The following is a 26,421-nucleotide window of genomic DNA, read 5'->3' as shown; positions in this document are numbered from 1 at the left end:
GCTGCATGATATGTGGGCTGGGCCCTCCTGCTGGCCCTGCCCTTTTGGGGCAGCCCTTGGTCAGGCCTCCATCCCCCACACTTACAGTCAGTCCTTCTGCTTCCAGTAGACATAGATGACAGAGACACCAACCACCAGCAGCACCTTGGGGCCCAGGAGGAGAGCTATGAGAAGTGGAGCAGTGGGAGCCAGTACTGGGCCTGGTAATCAGGAGACAGAAGTTAGGAAGGGGCTACCCAGGATGCCATCCCAGAGGACCCCACTTACCCCATCTGAGGCTACCTGGGACTGTCACTGCTCCAAATCTTTGGAAACTGCATCTTACCCTGGCTGCCTTAGCTGCAACATAAGGCAGAAGCCAGGGAAAGAGGTTCCTCATTCCCTTACCCTGTCCCAGGCTGCCAGGCTGTCCTCCCGGAGGGACAAAATGGACAGAATGTGTACTCACGTATTCATATGTGTGGCACCTGAGTCCCTCACTTGATCCTCACAAGCCTGTAGGGCAGGGTTTATTATTCCATTCTGATGGGGAGATTAGGTTCAGAAAATTTAGGGAGGGTCACAAGGTTACTTGCATCCAAACTTATGGAAGCCCATCATTAGGTCCCTTAGGATGATTCCTGAGACTGTGTCCTTTTGAACAAGACAAGTCCAATTTTGCAGGGTCATAGGAACAATTATGAAAGGGCAGGTAGGGGTCATGAGTATAACCGAGTACCCCCAGTTTGCTAAGAGGTAGTTTATTTTCTCTTTGTTTTCTTTCCCGTTTCCCCCTGCTCCCAGTTTCCTAATTAGCCCTTCAGAAATGCAAATATAACCTTTCACCTACCCCTCACCAGATATTCCCTGCAGGGCAAGTTCTTTTGTGTGCTCCAAGACAGATCTCTCCTGGCAAGTTGGCACACCAAAGCATACCCACCACGGAAACTTCACCTCCAGGGGTAGCTTCCAGACTTTCATCCACCAAGAGGGCATATGGAAAGCATGCCCCCTTGGCCACTTTTACAACTGACTTCTGCCCAGGATGGCGCCAACTCAACTGTCGGGTAGCTAAGTCACCAGGCACTAGCAGAGGGACCCCTGCCCTTGGTCCCATCCCCATTACCTTATGAAAGTGTCTGCTTTCTGCTCCAAAGGGGAAGTGGCACATTTAAAGGCAGGACACTTTGTGCCCTTTCCCCAGCCTAGCTTTGGAATAAATTCACTTTTTTTTGTATCAGACCTCACTCTCCTTGATTGGATTCTACATGCAGCAAGCAACTAACATGCTTTTTGTTTATATGAGGATGGCTTCAAAGTGAAAGATTTGCAGGCTGCCCTGTTTAGCCCCAGCAGTGAGGGGGGACCCCGTGTTTTTGAGAGCTGGGGAGGCCCTTGAGGGGCTGGGCCTAATATACTGTGTTGGATAGAAAACACCCTGGTAAGTCAAAGCATGACTCTCATGCTTGGAAGGGACTCAGACATCAAGCTCTCCTCGACCCCAGAGCGGGTGCCATCTGAAATCTCTCTGTTGGACAGACAGTCAGGTCTGGGGGAGCACACATTTGGATTCTTTGCATTTTTACAATGAGCATTTTTTTGCTGTTAAAAGCAAACAAATGAAGTTATGTTTACTTCTGTTTTCATGTATGTTTTCTGGGAAATAAAATGGTGCTGGTGGGTCCTTAAGGAAGGAATGGAGATCTCAGCATCTGTGGCTGGAATGTTGGAGGCCGGCAGTTCTCAGCTGGGTGGCTCTCTGGAACTTTGTCTCCCTTGAGGAGAGTTGCACTCTCCAAGTTCACTCCTCCTTCTATGGAGCAGCCCATAGAAAGATTGGCTGAATTGAAAATAGGAAGTCCACGCCGCTCTCCTCAATTAACACAACTCTAAGGGACTCTCTCAGCCCTTGGCTTCTTTGAAGAAACAGCTGGGTCTTTGTCCTGCCTGCACTGTGGCTCAGCACGTCCCTTTCCTACACTTCTGCCCTACTCCCTCAGGCATATTGACCCTGACAGCTCTCTAACGTGCTTCCTGAATTCCTGTATCCACCTCCAGTTGACCTCCTAGCAAAACTGACAGTGGAAATGGTCTGAAAAGTAGACTCTAAAATGTAAGTTTGGAAACTGACCACTCATCAAGATTAGCTGGCAATGAGGACCCCAGGGCTGGTAGTGAGTGGAGCTGGGCTGGCCCTGGCTTGCAGCTATGGTGCAATTAATACAACTTTCGCTGGCAGTGAAGTCGGAAGAAATTCCTTGGCATCAGCCGTTTGAAACTGGATTGGGAAATGGTAGTTATGAGGACTAAGATGTTTGATGGCTGTTGCTGGGCATCAGTTCTTTGGGGAAAGATGATGAAAAGCTAAAAGTAACTTATCATGAATTAAGGCCCAGTGTGAAAACCAGAGGACTTCTTGGCAGCAGTGTAGATTGTTATCTCCTGGAGCCTGAGGGCAGAAAGAATAGAAGATTGGGTTCCGGATCATTATAAGAGTAGCAGAACCACAGAGGTGGATGAATCTCAGCTTCAACAGGCTGCTGTGCTGGGCTAGGGCCTTGATGGGGAAGTTGCGGGACCCTGAGATGTGGGAGGGAATGTTTGGGTCAAAGAACTTTTGATCATCAGTCATCTTCTGGGTTTCTGGGGACAGTTGCAGCAGCGTAACTAATTATCTCTATAACTAACCTCCCCAAACCAAAAGAAAAAGCAAAAAAGGAAAAGTAAGTTTTGCACAAACCTGGCTCTGAGTATTACTTGAACAAAGAATGCCAAACTGCAAAATGACTGTGGGTCAAAAGAGAACCTTCACCACACCCTAGTGCACAATCTCACTAGGCTGCCACACTGCTGGTGCAGCACATCACATAAGGCATGTTGCATGTTGTGTACCAGCCTAGACAACCTAACATGCATTTCCAGCCATAGTACTTGAGCAAGGATGCTACATCCAGCACACTGAAAGCATCCAAAAATGGCAGCCCTGGTCAGAGCTCCAGTGAGTGGATGGAAGTCTAAAAAGCAAATTCTGCTTCAGACAGATGGTGCAGATTCATGTCTTCCCGCTCCGCCTCGAGAAGCAAGACTAAGAACTCTGGAAACATGAGGAGCAGGCATAGGAGAACTTCCAAGGTGAAAAAGGAAGGCAGACTGGTTAGGGACCTGAGGACTGAGGAACAGCCCTGAGGCCAGGCACCTGGGACCCATCCCCTCAGTATGAGCTCCCAGCCATAGAACATGACCCAAAAAAAAGACACAGAAAAGAGAAAACGTCTCTATTCAATAATATAAATCCCCCACTTCAAGAAACTGTAAGAAGTAGAGCAAAATAAACCCAAAACAAGCCAGAGATAAGAATTAATAAAAAGAGAAGAGAGCAGAAAATTAATGAAATTAAAATATAAAAAAAATACAAAAACCAACTGAAGCAGCTGATCCTTTGAAAGGATCAATAAAATGGGAAAAATTATAACAAGGTTGATGAATAAGAAAAAAGAAATGGCACATTTTAAATATCAGGATGAAACGAGGGCTATCACTACAGACCCTGCAGACATCAAAAGGATCATAAGGGATATTATAAACAACTCTATACACAGAAATATGATGACATAGATAAAATGGACCAAAAACTCTTTGAAAAGCACAAGTTGCCAGATCTCACCCAATATGAAATGAATAATGTGAATAGCCCTAAACTATTGAGGAAAGTGAATTCATAATTTCAAAGTACCCCAAAATATTCTTGAGGTACAGATACTTCATAGAAAAATACTACCAAACATTTAAAGATAAATTGAAACCAAATTTGGTGCACAGAAAAATGGTTACAAAAGAAATTTGGGGAAATTTGAATGTATGCTACATTTTAGGTGATGTGAGAGAATTATTTTAACAATTTTATGAAATTTAATGGTATAAAATTTCACATTTTATTAAGTTCATAATGATATTGTTTTTGTAAAAAATGTCCTCAATTATCAGATCACCCAGTTGTGGACTCCTCTTGCAACTACATGGGCACGCATAACTGGGTGAGCAGTGGACGTGACTATGCACCTTCCATACATCTCTGATTATAGGGGACATTGTTGTCCTTCACTTCCTGTCTTCACTCTTCCAGCAGGCAGAGACATGGACAAATGAGCGACCCGGCATTGACCCAATGCCATAGAGTATGTGGGAAGGAACCTGGGCCTTCTAAAAGTCTTCTGGAATAGAGACCCCTCCTGGTATTATATGAGAGGGAAATAAGATCTATTTTGGTCATAGATGGGGGAACACTGGCCAAATTCACACCCTTGGGACAATTTGTGTCCCAGCAGAAAGGGAACATTTCTCAAACTAGCATAAATTTGCATTATAGGCTGGTAGTGACCCTGTCCTCAGGACCTCAGACTTACCTTGATTAGTTCGGACCAGTCATCTGGTCTAATGCCTTGCTCTAATTGTCTTCAACAATATCCCCTATTGCTTCCCAAGTCCTGGTTTCCCCTTCTGTAAAACTCCAGACTCACTGGATGGTTGAAGCAGGAAAGGAGATCATAGATGAACAGAACTTTGCACATAATAAATCTGCAGAGCGCTGTTGTGATTGTTATTGGTCAAATATCATCATCAGGACCCAAATGAGGCCCATGCTTTTACCACTTATGGTCACCTGGGGGCCTGGTCCAGGCTTAGACTCCACATGTCTTTCTGAAATTCATACAGCAGATGCGGGAGTCTGCTGGTGGCAGGTCACAGATATGAATGGATAAGTTTAGGAAGGAACAGACAAGGTAGAGGTCAGAAGGAGTAGGAAGGAGACAGGGAGGCTGATGAAAAACGGGAATGTAATAACTGTCAGGGGTAAAAAGCAAGATGCAGAATGCGACGAACACAGGATCCCTTTGCCTCCTTTCTCCCTCATTCAGTATACATTTATGTCAAAAAGTCTGTCAGGTTGTACCTCCAACTCTTAATAGTGATGACTCTTGGAGGGTGAGGTTTGGAAGAATGATGCTGACTTTAAAATTCTACTTTATATTTATAGGCTTCTAGCTTATTTTATGACAAACGTAAATATTAATTTTAACATGAAAGAAAAAGATAAAAATTAAAAATTTGAAGTAACCTTACCAGAAGTGGTATCTGAGCACTGTTCTTTCTGGTGGGCTGAGACCTCCAGGGTATGGCTTTTGCTAACCGCTGGCTGCCCATCATGTTCCACCTGGCAGGTGAGCACCACACCATTCCTGTGGGCACAGGTGTTCACCAGGAGCCAGCTCATCCAGTTGTAGGTACCATCCTTGTTTTCTATGAGGGTCGAAGCTATTTCTGTCCGGGACACATTTCCATTCTCCAACCAGGTCAGCTGCAGTCTCTGGGGGTAGAACTTCCTCACTTGGCAGGTGACGTTCGTCTGGTTCTCTGCCCTCATGGGCTGTTGAGCAACCTCCAAGGTGGGTCGAACTGAAACAGCACAGGGCAGAAGCTCTGACCTTGTGGCACAGACAGATCACAGGGAGGGCTCCATAATGTAGCTCCCACCACCACGGCGAGGGCCTCACCAGGACAGTGCTAGGCAGGCAGCACGTGCTCAGACATTGAGAGTGCTCTTTGCATATGAGTGAAATTACTAAGCACAGTGCCTGGCACACAGTAGGTGCTGAAGGACTGGTAGCTCCTACTAGGCTAAGAATGAGTGATATCTACAAGCACAACCCCTTGCATGCAGTTGGAAGGTAAGAACAGTAGCAAAATCAGTGAAATCACCAAGCACACAGGGATTTGGCTCCCAGTAGGTGCTCACTAATTGTAGTTGCTCTTGGTGAAATAAATGAAACTCTCTAGCACAGAGCTTGGCACGTGGTTGCTGGTCCCCTGACAGCTGCCATTTAAATGATGGTAAGTGACCAGCACACCTAGGTGCATGGCAGGTAGGCAGCATCGTCAGGGATTCGATTCCGGGCCATTCAAGATCTAGAGCAGTAGCCTGTGGAGAGGGGAGTGGGCTTGGCAGCCAGAAGTGGGCTTAGGCTGGGTTTGAGGGTCCTCTACCTCGGATGGCCTCAGACAAGTTGGCAGTCCCACGAAGAGGGTCCCCCTGCAAGGTGACATGGGCCACCTCGCAGATGACTTGAGAGCGAACGTCCCCGCGGGTCAGCACCACCCTGGCTGTGCTGCGGATGCTGTAGGACACGCTCTCTCCTGCGGGGTCCACTTTGGTCTGGAAGTCTGAGAGCTCATTCCCATTTTTGAACCATTTCAGGGTGATGTCTTTGGGGGAGAAGCCGTGGGACTCGCAGGTAAAGCTCACTGTGTGCTCAGCTGTGGCCCTCGCTGTGGGGCCCGATACCACGGGGGCAGAGGGTTTGGCTGCAAAAGGAGCATCGATAATCAGGAGACATGACTGAGATGACCATCACTAACGATAAGCGTGTGACATGTTAAGGACCTTCATGGACATTAATCTTTAATCTTTCTAATAATGTCGGGAAGGCAGTCTCCTTATTCTCCTTTTACAGCTCAGGCCACAACAGCTCTGAGAGGTGAGAACCAGCCCATGGTCAGACAGTGAGTAGGGGCAGGGCCCAGAGGGAAGTCCAGGCCTGAGTTCACAGTCCTTTCCACACAGGTTGACTTCCACCAGTCTGGGCATAGGAACAAAATTACTGACTGGTCTCCCTCCATGCTAATAACTGGTCCTAGCCGGCCTCCCCCGAAGAGCTCAGCAACCTCTGAGAGGGCATTTATAGAGCCAATACAGGGAAAAATGGCAAAGTGGCACCACCATGAGAGCTGCAACCAGGCTGCTCAGCTCAGGAGACAGGTGGCCTGGCACACCCAGTTCCTCATCTGCAAAATAGGAGGACAACATTTCTACTTCCTGGGATGTAGCCAGGATTAAATGGGGCAATGGAAGCAGTTCTGCTTTGGATCAAACACAGAAGATGCTTCTCAAAAATAAACACAGAACTATCTTTAACCCAGACTTTACAGATACACAGAGGTCTCTCTTTAGGTATTTGTGAATTATCCCGTATTTTTATTCTTTTCACCAATATTTCAGTCTGTTTTGCTTTTGATAGTTTTTGCTGTATAACTGAATAATGCAAGTGTTTGGAAAGAGAAGGTTGGAGCATTACTCCACACTTTAAAAAGTAAAGCTGAGTGAGTGCTGCGGAGACAGGGGCTGTAAGTCTGTCTGGTGGAGATGAACTTTGGCTCCCCAGCCGGCTCACCACTCAGGTCTCCTCTCTGAGCCTCAGTGTCTTCATCTTTAAAGGAGGCAACAAATAGCTCCTCCCCCATAGCACTGGTTTTAAGGAGATTCTGGCACAACTGGTGGTCTCTGGCCTCCCTCTGCCTCCCTCTGCCTCCCTCCTGTCTCATCAAGAGAATCATTTAGGCCGGCAGCATGGCTAAGAGGGGTGAGTACCCTTCTAGGAGTTAGCCAGTCTGAATCACACCTGAGCCACCGGCTGTGATTGCCTGGGCTGGGGAGACACCACCTGGAAACTTCCGTGCCTTTGCCTGTGATACCTGCACAATCAGGATAAAGCCACCTTCCCCACCTATGTTTAAGGGTTGTGGGGAGCCCTGATTGCTACATCATCTAGGAGGGAAATTGGGCAATATTCTCAAATATGAAAACATACATATCCTCTGGCCTAGGAAAGTCACGTCCAGTTGGAATTTCCCATCTGAAGAGGGTGACACATGTATAAGGTCATCCACTGAAGAATTGCTCTAGTAGCTCAGAGTTGGGAATAAATTACATATCCATTGACAGAAGACTGTAAAATAAAATTTGATATTTCCATTAATTGGAGTATTCTGCAGCTTTAAACAATGGAGCAAGCCTTTATGTCCTGATATGGAATCTCCATATGGAAAGATTTTCATGGGAGAAGTTTTCCAATCACCAACAGACTTTAGTGTCTGCATGTGAGGTGCATTGTGAACCTGTGGGAAACTGATGAAAAGAGAAATGCTGGCTCTCTGACCTGTGGTTCTGTTTGAGGAGCTTTTATTGAGCACCTATGATGCACCCGGCTCTTCTATGGAGACAGCATCCAACACTGGGGAAGGAAGGAGACTGCCTCAATTCAGACATGGACTCTGGCTCCAATTCTGTCAGTAATTGGCCCTGTGACCATGGACAAGGCCCCGTCATGTCTTGGCTTCAGTCTCCCATTTGTAAAGGGGGTTGGGCTGGATGGTCTGAAGTTCCTTCCTGTGCTGACGTTCCAGAATTCAAGAGTGAGGACGAGGTTCTTGAGCCTCTAGCAGGAAACCTCAAATGACCCTTGTTGCTGCCTTATATGGGGAACTCCTAAGTCACCCAGTTGTGGGACCTCTTTCCTGAGGTGAGGGACGTTCTGAGATGATGCAGCTCTGCTCGGAGCCCGTGGTGACTGTGTGACTCAGTCCCCGAATCCCACAAGGGTTTCCCAAATGGACCCGCAGCAAATGCTAAACTTATTGGCATCTCCTCCCACCAGGCCATCAGATTTAACAGTGAATATACCTTCCAGGAATCTTCCCCGTGGGGTGTTTCTGAAGATTAAATAAAGAAAAACACGATTTACACTCTCCATGCCCTGGATGGATTTCTCTTCATTAGAAGGGAAGAGAATGTAAGCTTGGTGGGGAAGTGCTTTGGGCTGTTTCATTCACTGCTGTTTGCACAGCATCCAGGGCAGAGCCTGGTGCACAGTGGGGTCTCAGTGAGTGCCTGCTGCATAAAGAAGAGACTGGGCCACCCTGAGGGGGTAGCCTTCTCTGGAGGCAGAAGGCAAAGTCCAGACCTGTGCCTGGGCAAGTCACTCAAATTGTCGGTTCCCTCGTATATGAAACCAAAGGGCTGGGTCAGACTGGAAAGACAAGAACTGTAGAGCCACAGACTGGGGATGCCGTCTTTTCCATCAAACATAAGCTGTGGTGCCTCGAGCAACTACCATGACATCTCCAAGCCTCAACTCATGTGATCTGGCGAAGGGGTGACATCAGATCATGAAAATGAGCAGCCAACCACCACACCTGATTGTTGCTCTAAGAATGGATAATGTAATTATTGACTTATTGTCACATACTAGGGGACGAATGAGGCCCGCGCTGTACTCACCACGCACAGACAGCTCAGTGCCTGCTCCAGACTTCAACTCCACGTCGGGGCTCCCTTTCCGGAACTTCACACAGTAGTAGGTGCCGGCATCTGCTGGGGTGATGTTACTGATGCGGATGGAAAAGTCCATGTTGCTTCTCTTTGTGGGGTCTGAAACAGCTGTTACCCGGGGGAAGTGGCCTTCTTTCTGACTGTAGATTAATTCCCGGCCTGGTCCAGCTCCTCTGAACCACTGGGTGGGCCCCACAGGGATCAGGGAGGTCATAGTGCAGTTCAGAGTGGCCGAATCTCCAGCTGCGACTGACACGGACTTCTCAGGCTGAATCACCTGCAGCTCCTCCTCACCCAACACTCCTGAAAAGGAGCACAAAGCAGTCATTTTTTCATCCTTACATGATCCTGTGTGTTTCCTCAAGTGTTTATCAATGACTTTCATTGACTGTGGACACACAAAGAGCAGGCCTTGAGCTCAGCACACTCTGTATATTATCTCATTTAACCCTCACAACAAGCCTGTAACATATGACTGTATTACATGTAAAGACATGGAAGCACAGAGGTTCAATTTCAAGGTAGCACTTTGGCTTGAGGACCTGAGTGGAGCTCCTGAGCCCTCCTTGGAAGTGTCATGCCTTGGCAGATGTATGATCCTCCACTCTCTGGCCACATGGAGTGTTGTACTTTCTGGACCATTGCATTGATTCTACAAGGCCTTATGACTTCTTTAGACCACTGAGTTGTGAACAGAAGTGATGGGTATAATTTGTGGGCTGTATATTCAACTGCAAGAGCACCTATGGATTAACCTCTGCCTTCCACAGAGACCCAGGAGACTCTGACGGTGTTCGTTTGCTCCATCAGCCTGAATGCATGAATGACAATAGCGTGCAGAATCCTCACCCACACTGAACATTCAGCTTAAAATGTAAACACAAGCAATGTTTTAAGCCCCTAGGGATTGCTCACTCAGAGCTTAATCAGATTACATTAATTTCCTAATGCTGATGGGACAAATTACCAAAATTTAGTGTCATAAAACAAAAGAAATTTATCATATTATAGTTGCAGAGGTTAGGAGTCCAAAATAATGTTACTGTGGTACAACCAAGGGGTAATGACGAAAGAAAAATACACAATGGTAGAGAATAAAACAGTGGTGACTAGGGGTGAAATTGGGGGAGGTGATGGGGAGATGTAGGTCAGAAAATACAAATTGCAGATGGTTGATAAAGAAGTCCAGAGAATGAAGGTACAATATGAGGCCTCCAATTAAAAATGTTGTGTTGAATTCAGTATTTTTGTTAAAAGCATATTTTATGTGCTCTTGACATACACACAGGTGCAGGGTAACTATAGGAGATGCTGGGTGTCTCCAATTGCTTCACTAAATACATGCACATGAAAGCATCATGTTTTAGCTTTACATATGCGCAATTTTTAAAAAAGTTGTCAGTAAAGCTATGTGTCTTCTGGAGGCTCTGTTTTTTGCCTTTCCAAATTCTAGAGGCTGCCCATGTTCCTTTTTTGCAGTTACATCTTCCCATCACTCTAACCTCTTGCTTGCATCCTCACATGTCCTTCTCTAGGCATTAATCTCCTTCCTCCTTCTTGTAAGGACCTTTCTTACATATGGTGTCTGCCCTGATGCTAGACCCAGATGTTAAAACCACTGTCTTCAAAATGTTTGAAGTGGTTTTGGGCACGGTGACTCATGTCTATAATCCAGCACTTCGGGAGGCAGAGGTGGGCCGAGCACCTGAGGTTGGGAGTTCAAGACCAGCCTGTCCAACATGGAGAAACCCTCGTTTCTATGAAATACAAAATTAGTCAGGCATGGTGATGCATGCCTGTAATCCCTACTTGGGAGGCTGAGGCCAGAGAATTGCTTGAACCTGGGAGGCGGAGGTTGAGGTGAGCCGAGATCACGCCATTGAAGTGGTAAAGGAAACAATGGATAAAAAAGTAAAACCACAGGATTATACATGCATTAACAAAATAATATCAAGAAATAAAAATTATAAAACAAATCAAATGGAAACTTAGGATTTGAAAGTACAATAAATACAGTTCACTAGAGATTTCCCCAACAGGTGTGAGCTGGTAGAAAAAAATCAGAAAACTGGAAGATGGGATAATTGAAATTATTGAGACTGAAGTATGGATGAAAAAAGGAATAAAATAAAGAGAATAGAATTAAGGGAATTGCGGGACATAATCAAATGAATCAAAATAACATTATTAGAGTCCCAGGGGGAATAAAAAGGGAAGAGAGAAAGGAGCAGAAGATTATTTGAAGACATATTGGCCAAAATGTTTGCAAACTTTTTTTTTTTTTTTTTTTTTTTTTTTTTTTTTTTTTTTTTTTGAGACGGAGTCTTGCTCTGTCTCCCGGGCTGGAGTGCTCTGTCTCCTGGGCTGGAGTGCAGTGGCCGGATCTCAGCTCACTGCAAGCTCCGCCTCCCGGGTTTACGCCATTCTCCTGCCTCAGCCTCCCGAGTAGCTGGGACTACAGGCGCCTGTCACCTCGCCCGGCTAGTTTTTTTTGTATTTTTTAGTAGAGACGGGGTTTCACCGTGTTAGCCAGGACGGTCTCAAACTCCTGACCTCGTGATCCGCCCGTCTCGGCCTCCCAAAGTGCTGGGATTACAGGCTTGAGCCACCGCGTCCGGCCAATGTTTGCAAACTTGATAAAACTCTTAAATCTAGAAATTAAGATGCTGAGGAAATGCAAATTTAACTCAAGGACAAGCCCAGAGATCCACAATAATACATATCATATTCCAACTCTTGAAAAACCAAAAAAGAGAGAATTCTGAAAACAGCAAGAGAGAAGTGATTTCTTATATACAAGGAACCCTCAATAAGATTTGTCAACTGAGTTCTTTTCAGAAGCATTGCAGGCCAGAAGACAGCGGGATGATATGTTTAAAATGCTGAACGTGGGAAAAAACCTGTCAACCACGAATTCTATACGTGGGAAGACAAGTGTTCTTCAAACATGAGGGAGAAATTCAGATATTCTTAGATAAGCAAAAGCAAAGAGAGTCCATTACCACTAAACCTTACCTACAAAAAAATGCTAAAGGGAGTGCTTCAGGTGGAAATAAAAGGATGCTACATGGCAACTAAAAGTTGTATGAAGAAATAAAGGTGTCCAGTTATGTGTACATTTAAAAAAGATCATATTTTCCTGATGCCTCAACATCCCACAAACAAGCTGTGAGCACCCTAAACACATGATGAGGTAATCAGTGTGACAATGCTGGTCCCTGCCACAATTCCTCTTCTTGTCCTCCTCTGCTGTGACCTAGTGACACTGAAACACTCTAGTAAAACCCATCGTGCTTTTTCTTTGTGTCCTCCATCATGACTCCCAGTAAAGGTAATTGCTTCCCATCTCTCTTCTTCTGCTTGGTTGAGGCTACTCCGTGGAACTCCACCCATATGGCTTCCTGTGTGGCATGCCCCACCCCCTCTAGGACCTGTGAATAGAATAAATCATTCCATTTCATATGCCTCTCTACAAGAACTTTTCATGGCCATGTTAGAGTGATGCTTTAAGACTCAACCAGCAAGACTTACTCTACCATTTTCAACACTAATGGCAATGAGGATAGAATCATTCTAAATTGGGGTGGAAAGTTCCTGGGAGAAGCCCTGTGACTGTTCATGCCTTACTGATTTGCTACTTTGATTGGCTACTTTAATTTAAGAAGGCTTTTTACCCTGATGGCTTTCCTGTGCTGTGCTATGTACAGCTTTGTGTTGCCTTTTGGAGTGCGACCAAGACTCTATCCTAAGGTGTAGACCTATTCCAATATCGATAATGACATCCACGTTTCTTCAAGGGCACGGGATGACATAAACTGATAACAACCTCTTCAAAGGAGATTCAAGTGATACACATATTAATGACACATAATCCAGCATCTCTAAGTTGTTTTGGGGTGCCGGTGGCAACATATTCTTCTTTACAAATTTTACTTATAAATTAAAAGCAACAACCACTCCTGTTTGTGTCTTCAAATGATCAACCTAAAAGTAGAGAGTTTGGCAATGTCTTTCATGCCTCTTGAATCTAAACCACTCATGATGGCCACACATTTTCCCCAGGGCCTTTGAGGCAAATATAATGCCCCTCTCGGCCTTTGCTATACTCCATTACAACAACAAATTTCTGGTTATCTGTTGGGCTCTCCTGGCTTAGAGTCCAGATCTGAGGAGCATACTCTCCTGTTGTAATTATTAACCATAAATTGTCCCAGAGCCATGCTCTGCTTATCTGAAATGGAGCTCATTGGAATCTAAACTTCCATGAAAACACAAAATTAAGATCACTGCCAGGTAGAGCTGCACACCTTTCTGTTACCAGTTGGCATTACTATTACTGGGTTTGTTGATGCAATAATCCTCAACCAAATACTAGCTGAGTTCAACAGCATAATAGAAGGAATATATACAATGAGCAAGTGGTATTTATTCCTGGAATACAAGAATGTTTCAATATACAAATGACAAACAATGTAGTACACCATATTTATAGAAGAAAGAGAAGAAACACATGATTATCTCATTTGATGTAAAACAGCATTTGACAAATGTGGACATCTTTTGCAGACAAAAACATCAATAATAGGAATATATGAAAACTTCTCTAAGGTAAAAAAAGTTATATACACATACCTTATTTTATTTTCACTCATGACTGATTAATTTACTATTTTATTGACCTATTTATCATGTATATTACTGTCATTACTATGACATTATTGGAAAAAGAAATCAGTAAGACAATCTCATTCATGATTACTATCAACAAAGCTAAAATAGCGAGAAACAAATTTAACGAAGGACATGAAAGAACTCCACACAAAAAACTGTAAAACCCTGATGAAAAATAAATAGAAGACAAATAATGGAAAGATATTCATGCTTGTGGATTAGATAATTACTTTTGTTAAAAGCGTACATACTACCCAGAGAGATCTACAGATTCAATTCATTATTAGTAAAATTTTAATGACATTTTCCTCAGAAACGGACAAAACAATCCTCAAGTTCACATTAGTCATAGAAAATTGTGACTAGAAAAGGCAATCTTGAGCAAAAAGACTGGAGACATCACACTGCCTGATTTCAAAATTGACTACCGTGCCATAGTAATCAAAACAGCATGGCACTGGCATAAAAATAGACACATAGGACCAACGGATCAGACCAGGGAGCCCAGAAATAAACTCACACATTTACACTCAATTGACTTTTGACAAAAATGTCAAGAAGACACAATGAGGAAGGTCAGTCTCTTCAAAAAGTGGTGTTGGGAAACCTGGATATCCATGTGTAGAGGAATGAATTAGAACTTTGTCTCATATGACATACAAAAATCAACTCAAAACGTATTAAAGTCTTAAATGTAAGATCTGAAACTGTTAAAGTACTAGAAGAAAAGTGCCATGACACTGGTGTGGGCAATGAATTTTCGGATATGAATCCCAAAGCACAGGCAACAACAACAACAAAATAGACAAATGGCAAATTACAAATGAACAAATTACGACAAACTAAAAAGCTTATACACAGCCAAGGAAACAATCAACAGAGTGAAAAGACAACCAGCAGAATGGAAGAAGGTATTTGATAGCCATACATCTGATGAAAAGTCAATATACAAAATATGTAAGGAAGTGAAATGACTCAATATTAAGAAAATAATCCAACCAAAACATGGGCCAAAGATCTTAAGAGCCATTTCTCAAAAGAATAAACTAAAATGACCAGCAGGCCTGTAAAAATACTCAACCTTACTATTCATCTGATAAATGCAAATTAAAACCACAGTAAGCTAGCATCTCACACTTGTTAGAATGGCTATTATTAAAAAGATGATAATTAGTTTTGGAGAGGATGTGGAGAAAAGGGGATTCTTGCATATAGCTAGTGGGAATGTAATTTAGTAGAGCCATTAGCGAAAACAGGATGGAGGCTCCTCCAATAATTAAAAATAGAACTATCATATGATCTGGCAATCTCACCGCTGGGCATATATCCAAAGGAAACGACATCGACATGTCACAGAGATGTCTGCACTCCCATGTCCATTGCAGCATTATTTATAATAACCAGGATATTGACTCAACCTAGGTGTCCATCAGTAGATAAATGGAGAAAGAAAATGTGGTATATACACAATGGAATTCTAATCAGCTTGACCAAAGAAGGAAATCCTGTCATTTCCAACAACATAAATGATCCTGGAAGATGTTATGCTGAGTACAACAAGCCAGGCACAGAAAGACAAATATTGCATAATGCCACTCATATGTAGAATTTTAAAATGTTGAACTCATAGAAGTAGAGAGTAGAATAGTGGTTACCAGGCACTAGGCAGAGGGTGCATTTTGGGAGATATTGGTCAAAGGATACAAAATTTCAGTTTAATTAGGAGAAATTAGTTCCATAATTTTGTACAATATGGAGTCTTGAGTTCATAACACGATTTGTATTCTCAAAAATTGTTGAGAGCAGATTTTAAGAGATCTCACCACAAAAATGACATATATACAAGGTAGTTCATATGTTAATTACCTCAAATTAGTCATTCTGAAATGTACACATATTTCATTAATATGATATACAAGATAAGTATATAGTTTTATAAGTATAAGTATAACTTATAAGTATAAGTATAAGTATAGTTATATATATATACTATAAGTATATAGTATAGTTTTCTCAAGTAAAAATAAAATATTTTATTAACAATTTCATTGACATTAGCAACTTGGAGAAACAATGATAAAAAATGAAATCTCCTGTGTGTGCCTGTACACTTACTTATATGCACACATGCATATACATATGTATGCACACACGTATATACACACATTTGCAAATATACATACATACATACATATATATACATATGTATAAACACACATATAGATACATTCACAAATATATATCAAAGTGTGACCCATTGTGATAGTATATAAGTTTGTTTTGTGTGTTAAATAAAATCACAACACACGTTAAAATCTCAGGAAAATATTTGGCCCATAGAAAGCATCCAACACGTTATTAACAAACTTAGAAGTACATACATCACAATCGTAACTCTGGTTGTTGCTAAATAGTGTGGTAGGCGATAATTAATTCTACGTTTACTTCCCTGCATTTTCTAATATCTCTGCTAGTAGCATAACATGACTAAAAGAATGAACTCTGGAGCTGGTCGACCTGGACTTGAATTCCAGCTGCTCCACTGACTGAGGTAGAAGACAATGAATGGAGAAGTTCTTCCCTCTCCTTGACTCCTTGTTTGCAAGTAGGAAATAATAGTTGTAGCTTTCACACAGGGATGTTGTGAGGATTAGTGGAGTTAAAACGGGCAAAATGCTAGTAACTGTGTCTGCGTGGTAGGAAGAGCTCAATTGTTAAACTCTTACTGCTATCATTTGTGTACAGTGTACGTGTGAGAAAAATAATTTGAAAAGTGAGACCCCTGCCCTCTAGGGCCTGTGAGGTGACATCACAGCAGGGCCCAGTGGGGAACTGAGGGGCTGCTGTACTCAGCCCTCTGGTTCTGGGGTCGGCTCCATGGCCTGAGAAGGGATCAGGACAGGCAACTTGCCTGGATGCAGTAAGCAGGGCTCTCCCAGGCTGCACAAGGAAAGAGCCTCCAATCCTGCCTGTCTTGGGGAAGGGGAAAGAAATTATCCAAGGGAAAGTTAAGAGAACCAAGGGAGGTTGTAGTACCTGTTATGGGCTGAATGTGTTCCCCAAAATGCACGTGTTGAAGCTCTAATCCCCAGCACCTCTGAATGTTACAGTTTGGGAGACAGGGTCTTTAAGAGGGAATTTAGTTAAATGAGGTCATTGGGGTGGGCCTTAATCCAACATGACTGATATTCTCAAAAGAAGAGGAGATGAGGACACAGACACACACACAGTAAGATCATATGTTAAGACACAGAGAGAAAATGGCCCTCTACAATCCAATGAGAGAGACCTCAGTAGAAACTAACCCTGCTGACACCTTGATCTTGGACTACAGCCTCCCTAACCACAAGGAAGTAAATGTCTGTAGTTTTAGCTGCACAGCAGGCAGGTCTTTGTCATGGAAGCCCTAGGAAAGGAATATAGGACCCAGTAAGCAGCAAATGTGGAACTTCTTAAAGAGGAAGAGGTCACAGAGAAATGGGTGGTAAGATTCAGGTCACAGGGGAGGGAGGTGCATGGGGGAACAGAGGACACAGTGAGGAGCACCCTTAGGTAGAACCATGGCTGAACATTCCCAGGACACACTGCACCACTGGCCATCTCAAGGGAGCACCATTACAGACTTCATCTCCTCACAGTGGTGAAGAGAGAGGGCTGGGCTTGGAGTCACATAACCCTGTTAGGGTGCCTCTGAGCTCAGTCTGTGGCCTTGGGAATGTTGCTTGACCCTAGGGCCTCAGCACTGGTAAGGATTTAAATAATGATTCTTCTCTGCTTTGTCCATTGAAATATCAAAATGTAAGTAATTGTAGTGGTGGTTGAATCATCCTGTGGTTCAGTGCCTCTGGTAGCCAGCTGCAGATCCACAGAGAAAGTGCTCAGCTCCCTGATTTTCTTCTCTCAGTCAAGGCCTAATCCTTGGCCTTTCTTGGCAGCCCTTGTCATTGTCTGGAATCCCTGGAAGTGCAGGGGCAGGCCATGGCTCAATGGGCAGGGAAAGAGGACTTTAATCCAAAGCAATGCTCACCTGGTAGTCCCCCCAACAGTAGATTCATCAGCAGGAAAGGACCAGGAAAGTGGGGCCAGGAGGCTGGGATGGGCATTCTGGAGCCTTAGGAGCCTGCTCCGTCCAAACTTCTGTACTGGGAAGATCGCAGACTCTGCTCTGAGGAGAGAAGACAAGCCTTGCCTCCCTCGGTTCAAGAGGAAGTGGCTGTGATGGAGTGAGGCAGTAACCTGCTTCTGGGTTGTGAAATAGAAAAAAGGCACAGCAAGCAGCTACAACGCAAGCAGTTACTCACGCTCCATTTCAGGAGAATCAGACAGGCTTAGCAGAGAGAATACCTCCTTCCCACTTGGGGTCTGACTTCCTTCCACATGGCTCCTCACCCCATCTTTATGTCTTCTTGGTGATTTGCCATTTGGTGCTCTTCAGCCAAGAAGGACCTGTGGTTATGAAATCTTTCCTAAACTCTCCATCTCAAGACCCCAGGATGTGGTTGGCTTGTGGTCTCACTCTGCACCAGCCTCAACCACATGCTACTCATTTGGAGACAGGAGGAGGGATCACAGGACCTGCTCAGTGTTGGAGAGGAATCAGATCTGCTCTTGAAATGGTTCCCTATTCCAAACTTTTATCAATATAACTGGCAAAACTTTGCCCAAGTTTAGTTTCGTGTGGACCTTAGCACTTTCATGTGCCTGCACCCAGAAGAAGGAATTACTTCCTGACTTCTTCCAGGAAAGGAAGTGGGCTTAGGGTAATAAGGATCTGTTTTGTGGGGTGAGGTGGGGATTATGGGTTATGGAGAGGGTATAGGCTTATTATGGGGGAGAATATGGAGGGCAGATTCCTGGGGCAGTCACATCAATTTCAATACTCTTTGCTCTGTACACAGAACACCTATTCCATTCATCACTGTGTTCAGATGGGAACTGAGGAGGGTGGGAGAATAAATACCCTGACTAAGGGTGTGCTAAGGAGTTGGTGAAGTTGCTGGGCCTTCCTAGGTTCAGTTTTGCCTTCTAACCTTGGGATAAGTCTCACTGCCATGTTTTAGTGGACTTCAAAGGAGGTAATGACTACACATGCCTGAGACTCAGTAGGTCATTATTGATACTCATGGTGCCAGGTGAAGAGAGGAACTAAAAATATTGCTTTTATATGTATTCCTACTGCATGCTGAGTTTCCCACCAGTGGCCTTCTCCCAGCTTCCCAGGACTTCTGGGACCCAGCTTATATGGTGTACTTAGACTACCCCTGCCACTCTGAGATCAATTGCTCCCTCTGGATCCTCTTCACCCTGCCTCTTGTTCATCTGTAGATGAATTCCTTTTCTTACAATCTCCAGCTGTGTGACTTTCAACAAGACACTTGAATTCTCTAAGCCCTAATTTAAATATGTGTACATGTATGTTATAACATGCACCTTGTAGTGATATGGTAAGAGTAATATAAACCATACACAAGGCCTGATTCATATTTAATTGTAACCAAAAATTGTGGCTATAATTATATTTGTGTACAGGAAGAGTTCACTGTTTTCCTGATATGCTTGTGCTTTAGAAAAATTACCTTGTTAGGAGAAATGGTTTTCTCCTCCTTCATCTATGACTAAGAAAGACTTGTCTGGAAATCTCTCTTTCCCAGGCTGGGTTTACGGTCCTTCACCTATCACAAGTAATTGTCAAATGAAAATTTAAACGTCATTACCTTTCCATCCAAATTTCTTTTTCAATGTGGCAGATGCAGAGAGGGTGAAATCATCACCTCCTGTTCCACACCCACAGAAGTGAATATAAAAATAATAAAATCATGGTAATCGATGTCAAATTACGCTTTAAAACAAGAAACTAGTCTCTATATGACATGAAGAGTAGTAGCAGCTATTGTTTATTGCAGATGTCCTGTGCTCCAGTTACTGTAATAAGCATTTCATGTCAGTTACCTCATTAATTCCTCACTCTGACCCCATGAGATTAGCACTACCATTAACTTTCTTTTACCGGTGAGGAAACTTGAGGCACATAGGCAATAATAAATTTGCTCAACATCACCCAGCTTTTAGAATTAGAACACAGGTTGTCATACTCCATGGCCTTCACTGTTAATGGTTGTACTATGACACTTCTCATAAGAAGGGAGAGACATCTCTCAGGAAGGAAGCAGAGAAGAAGCCATAATCTCAATTAGGAGCAGCCTCCACAGCAATGTTGGGATAGGTGCCATGTTCCACAAAGTGCTGACAACACATGATCACTCAGGGTATTATTCCTGGAAAGATGACAGTGAAAGGAGTAATCACTAAACAAGTGGTCAAGAGTGGCATCATGAAAGATAAATGATAAATTCAAGAACAATAACTCAAAAACAAAAACAGCAATGAGACTAATATCTCAGAAAATAATATGAAGAGGTTTTTAACATTAGCATATTTAGTAACCATATAGAGATAACAAAAGGAATGTAAATTCATAAAACAACGTCAGTCATGTATGAAACAAGAATAGATAGGCATGAAGTAACAACAGGTATCTGAGAAAAGTAACAAAACAGAGAATTTTGAAAAAATATAATTAGTGCTAAGTTGTTTAAAAAATAAATAGGTTGATGAGTTAATCCGTTCTTGCTATAATTATTTTAATAAAATACCTGAGACTGGATAATTGATAAAGAAAAGAGGTTTAATTGGCTCATGGTTCCAGAGGCTTTACAGGAAGCATAATAATGGTATCAGCTTCTTGGAGGTCTCTGGAAACTTACAAAAATGGCAGAAGGTGAAGGGGAAGTGGGCATATGGTATATGGCTAGAGCAGGAGGGAAAGAGAGAGTGAAGAGGTGCCACACACTTGTAAACAAACAGATATCATAAGAACTCAGTATCATGAGAACAAAACCAATAGGGAAATGTGACCCAAAGACCGAGTCACCTCCCACCAGGTGCTACCTCCAACATTTTCTCCTGCCCACTTTCAAATATTATGTCCTTATAACATTGCAAAATACAATCACTCCTGTTGCAGGCTTTCGCCTGGATATCTAGGCTTTTCCATATATTCTCTGACATCTAGGCAGAGGTTTCCAAGCCTCAACTCTAGTACTCTGCATATCTGCAGGCTTAACACCACATGGAGCCACCAGGGCTCATGGTTGGCACTCTCTGAAGCCACAGCCCAAGATATACTGGAGCCCCTTTGAGCCAAGGCTGGAGCTGGAGTGAATAGGATGCAGTGAGCCATGTCCCAAGGCTGCACAGGGCAGCGGGTCCTAGGCAAGGCCCTAAAAACCATTCTTCTGTTCTAAGCCCCTGTGCCTGTAATGAGAGGGTCTCTGAAATGCCTTTAAAGCCTTTTCCCATTGTTTTGGATATTAGCATTAGGCTTCTTTTTACTTATGCTATTTTCACAGCCTGCTTGAATTCCTCTCCTGAAAATGGGCTTTTCTTTTCTACCACATGGCCAGGCTGCAAATTTTCCAAACTTTTATGCTTTGCTTCCCTTTTAAATATAAGTTCGAGTTTCAAGTCATTTCTGTGCTTACATGTATGAATTAGGCTGTTAGAAGCAGCCAGCTCACTTTTGGAATGCTTTGCTGCTTAGAAAGTTTCTTTCAACAGATACTGTAAATTGTCACTTTCAACTTCAATGTTTCATGGACTCACAGTTCCACATGCTTAACAGAAAGCATGACTGGGAGGCCTCAGGAAACTTACAATCATGGTGGAAGGAGAAAAGGAAGCAGGGAGTTTCTCCATATGGTGGCAGGAGAGAGACAGAGAGAGAGAGCGAAGGGGAAAATGCCACACACTTCAAAAAACCAGATCTCTTGAGAATGCACTGAGATCTCACGAGAACCCACTATCACCACTATCACAAGAACAGCAACGGGGAAGTCTGACCCCATGATTCAATTACCTCCTACCAGGCTCCTCCCACAACACACGCAGATTATAATTCCAGATGAGATTTGGGTGGGAACACAGAGACAAACCATATCATTCCATATCAGAAATATATAAGAAAAGGGCAAGCACTCTTCCAACTACTCTTGATACATTATTATAAAGAAACAACACTTGAACTCTCAATGTTTCTAATAGTTTGAATTGCAGTGCACAAATAAATATTTATTTCATTATATTTTCATTGTCCTCTGCATTTCTAACTGGGAGTGTGAATTTCTAACATTTTGACAGAAAATGGTAAAGGTCACAGAATGATCATTGTTTTTCTGATTGGATATGGAGACTACTTTCCTGGGTTTCAGGTTGCACAGTCATTTTTGCAATCCTGCACCTACGTGAAAAGTGAGGGGTGCCTGTATTCAGCATAATACTTATGGAAATAACGGCTAAAAATTAATTAGGATTAGAGAAATCGGAATGCCGGGATAGAGAAAAGAAATGATATTTTCTACAGGGTCGTTTACATGAGGTGCCTTTAATAAAGTGACATTGAGCAGAGACTTGAAGGAGGGAGAGTGGGAGCCATGCATCTGTGTTGGGAAAGAAGCAGAGAAGTGATATGATGTGACTTTTCCAAAGAACCGCTGTGGCTGAAAAATGAAAGCCAGAGGAGTGGTCCCCAAAGAGATGATGCTAGCTGGCACAGGGACTGGTGGTGGAGATGAGAAGTGTGTAAATTAGGAATGTAACAAAGAGGTGTCCAGCAGTAGGCTTGGACTGGAGCTGAAAAGCAATTTTTAAATTTCAGGAATTTTGCAATCTGGTTGTTTAACTGTTGGTAGTTTGAAACTGGCCATGTTGGGAGCTATTGCACTACAGAAATTGGCAAGCACTACAGAACAGGTTTTGGTTTTTCCCTTTCATGAAGTCCGTTGTTAAACATTTACCATCTCACATAAGTGGACATAAGCATTTTGGGGCAGAGCTGAATACGAGGTGTAAAGGGAAGTCAAGGAGGACTCCTCGATGTTGGACTGTGGCAGCATTTCTACCATGAGCAGCAGGGCTGGGAAGACTGCAGGATGCTAGAAGAAATACTGTCCCCATCACAGAGAGAGAAGAGAGAACTTCTTTCTCTTTGGGTGTGAGGGGAAGGACGCTTGGACAAAGAGAAAGGAGAATCATTTTTTTCTTTCTTAAAAATAGTATAAGGATTCATGTGTATTCAGGAGGCAACAGAGAACCTCAACAAGGCTGGGGAGTTGGAGTGGGCAGGAATCCGGAAGATGGGATAACTCTTGAGAGCCTGGAAAGAGTCTATGGTTTATGGCCAGTCCAAAGGTGATGGATAGGAGGAGTCCTGGTGTGTTTAGATTGAGCGTGTTTCTCACATTTTAGCAGGTGCCATGAGTCAGTGCGCAGAGCCCAATCCCATGGCCCCTGCTCAGGTCTCCATTAATGGAGACCCTGCTCTGGGGCATCATGGTCTTGTGAAGGAGCAACAGGAGCCTGTGGGCAGGCAGACGTCCTGGGATTGGAGGCGTTTGGAGCTGAGTCTAGAGAAGGTTCTTGCTGGCTCCTTCTCTCAGGCTGAGCCTCTCAAGAAAGGAAAAAGGCAGCAGAAACTGAGGGTCCCACATAGCAGGGGAGGAAGGAAGGAGCTGTGAGAAAACACATCCACATTTAGTTATCTGCTCATCATTCAAGAAATGTTTCCTGAGAGCCTGATATGTCCCTGGTGCTGGTATCCTCTTGGGACGCCTGTTGTGGGTGGACAGGCAGGCCTGAGATAGGACTCTGCCAGCTTAGCCCTCCTCCCAAGTCCTGATGCTCCCTCCTCCCTCCCTTCCACTCAGGCACACAGAGGGTCAGAGCAAGAGCAGCCCTCAGAGCAACCCATCAGGGCTTTTTCAACATTACTCTACAGTAGAGAGTCCTTTGACCCCCTGGAGTCCCAGCAGTGGCCTGGAAGGGACCACCCACTCAGTTGTCCCTCGCTTAGACCCCTCTGTCCACCTCCTCCATGGGGCTCCTAGGGCACTGGGGATACCTTTGAACCCCCTTGAGCATCCCACCTCCTGTAACACCCTTGAGACATCTCACCTCCTGGACACCTCCTGGGGTTAGGAGCCCCATACAGTGTTCCCTGAGACTCCTGAGTATCCTGAGGGAGCCCTGTCACCTTCTGTAAACTTCACTGACCCTGAAGCTGCATGGCAAGTGAGCTGGGCCCTCCTGCTGGCCTGGCCCGTCTTGGCAGCCCTTGGTCAGTCCTCCCTCTCCCACACTTACAGTCAGGCCTTCTGTTTCCAGCAGATGTAGACGGCAGAGACACCAACCACCAGTAGCACCTTGGGGCCCAGGAGGAGAGCTATGAGGAGTGGAGCAGTAGGAGCCAGTGCCAGGCCTGGAAATCAGGGAAGAGGAGGAGCCATGAGAGGGGCCACCTGGGAGCTCATCTCAGGGGCCTCCACTTACCCCATCTGAGGCTACCTGGGCCCAAAATGCTCTGAAGCTTTTGAACTTGCATCCTGCTCTGGCTTCCCAGACTCTAGCCGAAAGCAAAGGCCAGGGAAAGTGGCTCCTCATTCTCACTCACCGTGTCCCAGGCTGTCAGCTTATCCTCCTGGAGGGAAAAGGTGGAGAGAGTGTGTACTCAGGTGTTCATATGTATGGAAACTGGGTTCCTCACTTGATCCTCACAAGCCTGTGGGGCAGGGATTATTATTCCATTCTAATGGGGAAACTGAGGCCAGAGAGTTTAGGGAGTGCCAGGAGATTAGTGGGATCCAAACCTAGGGGAGCCCATCATTATGTCCCCAAGGGTGACTCCTGAGTCCAAAACAAGTCCAACACCCCAGGGTCATAAGAATGATTAGGAAAGGGTGGGAAGGTGGTGTGAGGATGGATTCATAGTGACAGAGTTGCACGCTGCCCTTCTTAGCCTCAGCGGTATGGGGATGACTCCATATTCTCATGATCTCAGGGAGCCCTCCAGGGACAAGACCCAATGAAACCTGCTGGCTGGAAAATTCCCTGGTGAGTCAGGGAATGGGTGTCATGCTTGGGAGGGCCTCAGACATCATCTATCCCACCTCAACTCCAGTGCAGATGTCATCTGAAATCTTTCTGTTGGACACAGAGAATCAGATCTACAGAAGCACATGTTTGGACTGTCTGCATTTTTTAAGTAAAGGGATTTGGATGTTAAAAGCAACAAATAAAGGTATTGATTTTTTTATATATATAAAAAAATGGTGCTGGTGGGTCCTTAAGCAAGAAATGGAGACCTCAGCAACTGTGACTGCTGGAGTGTTATAGGCCGGCAGTTCTCAGCTGGGGCTTTCTCTCCCTTAAGGAGAGTTGCATTGCCCAAGTTTACTCCTTCTAGAGGGCAGCGCACATGAGAGATAGACTGCATTGGGAATATGAAGAGCCAGCCCCTCCCCTCAATTTAAAAGAACTCTACAGGACCCTCCAGCCTTTGGCCTCTCTGCAGGAGCAGCTCCGTGTTTGTCCTGCCTGCACTGTGGCTCAGCACCTCCCTCCTCCTACACTCCTGCCTCCTCATTCCCTGAGGCATGTTGACCCTGACAGCATTCTAGGATGCTTCCTGCATTCCTTTATCCATCCCCAGTTGGCCTCTCAGAGAAACTGACCTTGGGAAGTGGTTTGGAAAGCAGACTGTAAAATGTAAGTGTGTGTGCAATTTGATTACTCATCAGCTGGTAATGAGGACCCCAAGGCTGGTGGTGAGTGGAGCTGGAGAAGCCCTGACTTGCTGTTGTGTTGCAATTGATAACATTTTCACTGGCAGTAAACTGGGATAGTGTAACCACGGGAAGGAAATTCCTTGCCATCAGCCTTTTGAAAACAGATTGGGAAATGGTAGTTATAAGAACTAAGGTGTCAGCTGTTGCTGGGCATCAATCCTTGTGAGAAAGACAATGAGAAGGTCAGAGTGATTCATCATCAGTTAAGGTTCAGTGCTGAAGCCAGAGGACTTCTTGGCAGCACTGTAGATTCTTATTTTTTGGAGCCACAGGGCAGAAGGAATAGAGGATCGGGTCCTGGGCATCACAGAAGAGTAGCAGAATCACAGAGGAGGATGAATCTCAGTTTCAATGGCTGCTATGCTGGGGTAGGGCCCTGATGGGGAAGTTGTGGGACCCTGAGATGTGGGAGGAGACATTTGGGTCAAAGTACTCAAAGATTGTCAGTTAACTTAGGAGTTGCTGGGGACAATTGCAGTAGCATAGCTACTTGTCTCTATAAATATCCTCCCCAAGTCAAAAGAAGAAACAACAAAGGAAAAGTAAACTCTACACAATCCAGGCTCTAAATATTACTTGAAGAGAGAAGGCCAAACTGCAAACTGACTGTGAGTCAAAAGGGAACACTCACCTAACCCTAGTGCACAGTCTCTCACTAGGCTTCCACGCCACTGATGCAGCACGTCACAGAAGGCATCCTGCAGTTTGCCTGCCAGCCTAGACAACCTAAAATGCATTTCCAGACTTAGCATATGAGCCAGGATGCTATGTCAGACACACTGAAAGCACCCAAAAATGGCAGCCCTGGTCTGAGTGCCAGTGGGTGGATCAAAGTCTAAGAAAAGATTCAACCTTGTCCAGATGGTACAGAATCATCTCATCCTGTGCCTCCTTAAGAAGTACAACTGTGAACCTGAGAAATATCATGAG

The 26,421-nt window shown here is 44.3% G+C and overlaps 1 protein-coding gene across 11 annotated transcripts in view; it reads right to left on the bottom strand.

The window, feature by feature from the left end:
* The window catches only part of SIRPB1 (signal regulatory protein beta 1), a 61,566-nt gene that overhangs the window by 1,384 nt on the left and 33,761 nt on the right, over positions 1–26,421 (bottom strand). For 2 of the 11 annotated variants that reach the window (XM_030913986.1, XM_030913985.1), the window contains exons 5-8: positions 9,092–9,445; positions 6,022–6,339; positions 5,101–5,433; positions 86–200 (exon numbers count right to left, since the gene is read on the bottom strand). In XM_030913986.1, coding sequence (XP_030769846.1) covers positions 88–200; positions 5,101–5,433; positions 6,022–6,339; positions 9,092–9,445 — 1,118 coding nt within the window. In that variant the 3' untranslated portion in view covers positions 86–87. Of the gene's footprint in view, positions 1–85; positions 2,429–5,100; positions 5,434–6,021; positions 6,340–9,091; positions 9,446–17,840; positions 20,089–23,109; positions 23,380–24,010; positions 24,126–26,421 lie in introns of those variants that run through there. The other 9 variants (XM_030913990.1, XM_030913989.1, XM_030913991.1 and 6 more) reach the window with 9 other exon arrangements.

This window comes from Rhinopithecus roxellana, chromosome 13 (genome assembly GCF_007565055.1).
Source record: "Rhinopithecus roxellana isolate Shanxi Qingling chromosome 13, ASM756505v1, whole genome shotgun sequence".
Lineage (NCBI taxonomy): Eukaryota > Metazoa > Chordata > Mammalia > Primates > Cercopithecidae > Rhinopithecus > Rhinopithecus roxellana.
Note: the sequence above shows the minus strand (reverse complement) of the source record. Positions and strands in the feature narration are given on the sequence as shown.